This window comes from Ochotona princeps, chromosome 6, assembly GCF_030435755.1.
Source record: "Ochotona princeps isolate mOchPri1 chromosome 6, mOchPri1.hap1, whole genome shotgun sequence".
Classification (NCBI taxonomy): domain Eukaryota; kingdom Metazoa; phylum Chordata; class Mammalia; order Lagomorpha; family Ochotonidae; genus Ochotona; species Ochotona princeps.
Window position 1 is genome coordinate 80459053 of NC_080837.1, and position 6000 is coordinate 80465052.

A 6000-nucleotide genomic window follows, 5' to 3' on the forward strand; every position below is an offset into this window, starting at 1 on the left:
TCTGGGTGACTGAGCAGAAACCAGAATTGAGTGTGATACTGGAACCTGAATCAGGGCCTGACTCGTGGATGGAGGCACCCCAGCAGGTGCCTCAGCTGCTGGGCCAAATGCCTGCCTCCAAGTTCTGCTTTTATTTAATGTGCCAAATCATAGATTATTAACATGCCTATGATAATTCTAAATTTGAGGACTACTCAAAACATGCTGTGTTTGAGGATTTTCAAAATACACTCTATAATTTTTAAAAAATCCTTTTCATGTTTGTGGCCTGGAGTTTACGTAGGGAGTAGGGGAGGTGCAGTTCCTGCTGCGCTTGGAGGGCCTGCAGTGCCTTGGTTCCTGGCGGAGCCGGGGAGAGTCAGGGTTAGGATTTATCCTCCTCCTCTGGGTGGGATCTGATTCCCTTAACAAAACAAAACTGAGATTGCTTTCCTAATTGATTGTGAGATTGCACAGCCCTGCCCTATGCAATTGTCAGTGATACACGTAGGTGACCCGGGCCTGTCCAACCCTCGTCGGGTGCTGGCTTGCCACGTGATTTCTGCAAGGCAGGATTCTTCACAGAGACAAGCTGTGTGGACCCCACCTGCCCATCCACCCCCGTGCTGGCTGCTGACCCTGCATGAGTCCTAGCACAGAGGGACGTGGGCCTGGGATATGGAGCCTTGTGGTTCCAGTTTAGCACTCCAGGTGCCAGGCCCGTGTGGGTGCTGGGGACCCAGGCTGAGCTAGCAGGCTGAGTGAGAGGCACTCCCCATCATCTGCAGGCATGTGGTGGTCTTGCCAGTCTGGGGGGTGGTCTCATGTCACCCTGACTATGCCTCCTTCCAGTGCAGGATGCTCCTGGAGCTGTGGAAGGGGAGCTGCAGGCTTGCTGTTCCAGCCTTCAGCTCAGGGTACCCTCTCCTGCCTGCTGTGCATGACTCAGCCCTTCCTTGGTGGGAATCTTCTTTATCCCATCTGTTGGCTGCGCTTCCCTTGGCCGGCACCGTGTCTCGGGGAAGTCTTGTTTCTTCCAGGCAGTGGTTTTGCGTCTTCGTCTGCTGGACTGTTTGCTGGGCGCTCCCTGGGCCCCTCTGGGGTCTGTGGCCCACGTGCCTTCGTCATTCTTAGATTTTGGTGTCGGCCTTCAGAGCTACACAGGAATGCCCAACCAGAGGAGCCCTTAGGCTGCGAGACTGAAACAGTGTTTTTTTTTTTTCCTCAACAGATGCAGCAGCTTTTTTATGAGAATTACGAGCAGAACAAGAAGGGGTACATCAGAGACCTCCACAACAGTAAAATTCACCGAGCCATCACCCTGCACCCCAACAAGAATCCCCCCTACCAGTACAGACTGCACAGCTACATGCTGAGCCGCAAGATCGCCGAGCTGCGGCACCGCACGATCCAGCTGCACCGGGAGATCGTGCTCATGAGCAAGTACAGCAACACGGAGGCCCACAAGGAGGACCTGCAGCTGGGCATCCCGCCCTCCTTCATGCGCTTCCAGGCCCGCCAGCGCGAGGAGGTTCTTGAGTGGGAGTTTCTGACGGGCAAGTACCTGTACTCGGCCGCCGACGGGCAGCCGCCGCGCCGAGGGATGGACTCGGCACAGCGGGAGGCCCTGGACGACATCGTGATGCAGGTAATGGAGATGATCAACGCCAACGCCAAGACCCGTGGGCGCATCATCGACTTCAAGGAGATCCAGTACGGCTACCGGCGTGTGAACCCCCTGTACGGGGCCGAGTACATCCTGGACCTGTTGCTGCTGTACAAGAAGCACAAAGGCAAGAAGATGACGGTGCCCGTGAGGAGGCACGCCTACCTGCAGCAGACCTTCAGCCGGGTCCAGTTCGTGGAGCATGAGGAGCTGGATGCCAAGGAGCTGGCCAACAAGATCAACCAGGAGTCTGGGTCCCTGTCTTTTCTCTCCAACTCCCTCAAGAAGCTCGTGCCCTTCCAGCTGCCCGGGTCGAAGACGGAGCACAGAGAACCCAGAGACACCAAGATCAACATCCTCATTCCACTGTCGGGCCGCTTTGACATGTTTGCGCGGTTCATGGGCAACTTTGAGAAGACGTGTCTGATCCCCAACCAGAACGTGAAGCTGGTCGTGCTGCTCTTCAACTCGGATTCCAACCCCGACAAGGCCAAGCAGGTGGAGCTGATGCGCGACTACCGCGCCAAGTACCCGAAGGCCGACATGCAGATCCTGCCCGTGGCGGGCGAGTTCTCCCGGGCGCTGGCCCTGGAGGTGGGGTCCTCCCAGTTCAGCAACGAGTCCCTGCTCTTCTTCTGCGACGTGGACCTGGTGTTCACCGCAGACTTCCTGCAGCGGTGTCGCGCCAACACAGTTCTGGGCCAACAGGTGTACTTCCCGGTCATCTTCAGCCAGTACGATCCAAAGATTGTTTATAACGGGAAAGTTCCCAGTGACAACCATTTTGCCTTCACGCAGAAGACTGGATTCTGGAGGAACTACGGGTTTGGCATCACCTGCATTTACAAGGGGGACCTGGTGCGCGTGGGCGGCTTCGACGTCTCCATCCAGGGCTGGGGGCTGGAGGACGTGGACCTCTTCAACAAGGTGGTGCAGGCGGGCCTGCAGACATTCCGGAGCCAGGAGGTCGGCGTCGTGCACGTCCACCACCCCGTCTTCTGTGACCCCAACCTGGACCCTAAGCAGTACAAGATGTGCTTGGGGTCCAAGGCGTCCACGTATGGGTCCACCCAGCAGCTGGCAGAGATGTGGCTGGAGAAGAACGACCCAGGCTACAGTAAAAGCAGCAATAACAGCGGCTCGGTGAGGACAGCCTGATGCCCAGCGCTGCTGGAGAGACCTTTTTAATTATCTAATTTATTTTTCAAGAGTTTTTGTACGATCGGTTTTTGCAGTCCACACGAGGATATATATTTTACCAGTGGTTTTTCTTACACAGGGCTCCTTTGAGCTTTTTGAACAAAACAGCGTGATCAGTGTTTGCCTTGAACGCGCTCTTCTCGCTCAGCGCTCCGTAGCCGAACTGCTTGATTCTGACTTGAAATGTGTCTGACCAACACAGCTGGGTGGTTTGGGTTTTTCTGTTGTTGTTGTTTTGTTCTGTTTTGTTCTGTTTTGACATTTCCTTTCCAGCCTCCCACAGAGTATTACCGTGACGCGGCGCTGGCACCGTCAGCGTTGTGTTGTGACTGTAACATCGCACAGAGTATTACCGTGACGCGGCGCTGGCACCGTCAGCGTTGTGTTGTGACTGTAACATCGCAGAGTCCACCTTTCTTGTCTTCTTTTTTTGTTGTTGTTGTTTTTGTTTTGATCTTTGTCTTTGAAAGCCATCTCGTGTTCCAGCCGTAAAATGAGGAAATGGGGCTGTGGCTGTGCCCCCAGCTGGACTGTGCTTGGCGTGGGCTCGTGGCCGGTTAACGGGAAGGGCACGAGGAAGGCACTGCGCCAGGCCAGCGGCCGTCCCGGCTGGCATCCCTCTGGCCACGCGAGCCCAGCGTTCAGTTTCAAGGAGTCGACAATTTTGTTTTTCCTCTTCCTGACCCTTCTTCTCTCTAAAGGGTTAAAATATTAATATTTAGAAGGACAAAGAAGAATTATTGTAATAAACCTAACTTACGTAAGCTAAAAAGAAAAAAAAACCCTGGTGGAAATATTGGGGGAAATGTCTGGTTTTGTTCCTGTCATGCTGTCCGTGCTGTTGGTGGAGATGGCTGCTTCTCTCTCTAATAGCTGTTTTGTTTTATCCTCTGTATTTCCAATGCGTTTAATTTATTTACTCTCTGTTGGCTCGCACTCTGCCGTGGCTGAGTACTGTTGGTAGTATTTATGTGTGCCAGGAGGCGGGTAGCACGTCCTGTTGGCGGGAAACCCATCTCCAAAGAGTTTCTTTTCCAGATCACTTCCTCCCCTCCCTGATTTTGACATTCCTCATTGTCCTACTCAATATCAAGTGTTCTTGGAGAATTTTGGTGCTCATGTGTTCTGGGGACAAAAGTGAAACATATCCGTCATCACACACCAGGAAGTTTGTTTGAAAATTCACAGATCAAATGTGCCTTAATAAATTTTTGTTTTTCACGTAGGTTCCAAAAAGTGACAGGCTCGCCATGTTTGTTTTTTGTTGTTGTTGTTTTCTTTTTAATACACACCATTGGAGATCCACTTATTTGTACATAGCCAGTTGCTCATTGGGACAAATAAACCAGTGAACACTATTTTTCTATGGTACTTTGAAAGACCCATTTTGTCTCATTATTCCTCACGCACTGTTGTAGCCGAAGCCCTCAGCACACATGGGGAATAACAGGTGAAACTCGGGAAGCTTCCCTTACAGCGGGGGTGGTAGTGGGTCGTCCTGTGACGTCCTGTGGGAGCAGGAGGGGCTAGCTGCCCCGTGCCTTCCTCCTCCTCCTCTGACCTCGGGTGAACTGCTCTTAGTTCCTCCTCAGCTTGGTGACTGTATGGCCTGTAAACCAGCACAGGCCTGTCCTGCCCCACGACAGCCCACCTGTCCAGGCCCCATGAGCACAGGCACTTCCCATAATGCTCTCTGCACAGGTGTCGTGGGGTATTGGGTTCTTGGAATATCGTCATCGTTAGAGAAGATGTTACACACAATTACCATAGAATCCCAATCCCAGAGAAGGGAGACCTTTGCAGAGGGAGCTGGGGGCTGGGGAGGGAGGGAGGGAGGGAGGGAGGGTTCTATGGACGGAACCAGGGAGGTGCAAGTGGCCTGATGCATTATGCTTGCTGCTCGCAGCAGGGACCAGATTCAGCCCGTGGCCACATCCTGGAGGGAGGGGGAATCACTTCAATTATCTGTTGGGAAAGAGCACCATGTCCAACTTCCACCTCATCTCAATGTTGAAAGTGCAAATGCAAGCAGCTTCGGAACGGCCAGTGGGGATTGGGAATGGTGCGTGAGGCATCAATTAGCACAACCTCTGTCTCCCAACTCGCACTGGCCCTCAGGTGGAAACGTGGCCAGTGGTGCTCTGGGGTCCCTGAGCCCACTCCCTAACTCCAGATTCTACTGTCCTCCCAGTTGCATCAGGGTCACTCTGTGCATTCATCCTGACCACAGCAAGGACTCAGCACTCCCCTGTAGCACCTGAGCCCTCAGCCCTGTCCTCTCTGCCACCACCTGCCACGTCCTTGCGTGGGTCTCTCCGCTGATGCACCGTGTGAGTGTGTCTTCCTTGCAAAGTCCCTAGAGCTCAGATCTGGGTCTCTGATCACTGTGGGAAGTAGCAAATCAATGAAACAGGTTTAAACTGAGTCTTCTGAATTTAAGTGCCAGAGGGATTAGAGGGGTGGGGATGGAGGGAAGGGGAGATGCCAAGAGCCAGGGTCAAAGGTCTTAGCCCATCCAGTGGCTGTGGGACTCAGAGAGTGACTGGGTGGCTTCCCAGGGGAGGAACAGCTGTAAAGACCATGTCCTGTGGGTTGGGCTTCCTCACTGCTCTCTAATCTGTACTACCAGGAGCATATGCCAGGAATTTTCAGAAAATACAATGGCCTATAATTCCACACCATGCCAACCCTGTTCACAGCATTTAAAAATCAAGACTCACTCAGACCATGGTTGAGAAAGAGGAGCATGCCACCCTGCATGGTTGGGGCAGGGGGCAGTCCCCCAGCCACAGGGCCCCCCTGGGTTGTGTGCTCAGCTGCAGTCTGAGTGCCTCAGAGATGGGAGGTGCAAGGCCTTCCGGCCTCTCCCACAGGACAGGAGCTCGCTCTGGCCTTGGAAGAATGGTGTGAGAGGCAGGGAGGTGTGGCAACAGAGCTCCGTCTCATGGCCGTCCCACACCTGCGGTGGACCACAGCTTCAGAGACCCTGCTGGTGGGGAAGGGGCCAGTGTCGGCACCCTTCTGAGACCAGTCCTGGGGGTGCAGAAGCAGGGAGCAAGGGCTCAGTGGCAGGTGTCTGCCTTCCCCACCCTCAGCACCCTTCCCCAGGGCCTGCCAGTGAGGTCTCCGCCACCTTCCTGCCCATGTCTTGCCAC

At 54.0% G+C, this 6000-nt stretch overlaps 1 protein-coding gene across 1 annotated transcript in view; it reads left to right on the plus strand.

Annotated features, from left to right (window-relative positions):
• Positions 1-3181, plus strand: part of CHSY1 (chondroitin sulfate synthase 1) — a 48289-nt gene extending 45108 nt beyond the window's left edge. Inside the window, exon 3 of the mRNA XM_036495455.2 lies at positions 1211-3181. Coding sequence (XP_036351348.2) covers positions 1211-2803 — 1593 coding nt within the window. The 3' untranslated portion in view covers positions 2804-3181. The remainder of the gene's footprint in view (positions 1-1210) is intronic.
• Positions 3182-6000: the final 2819 nt, after the last annotated feature.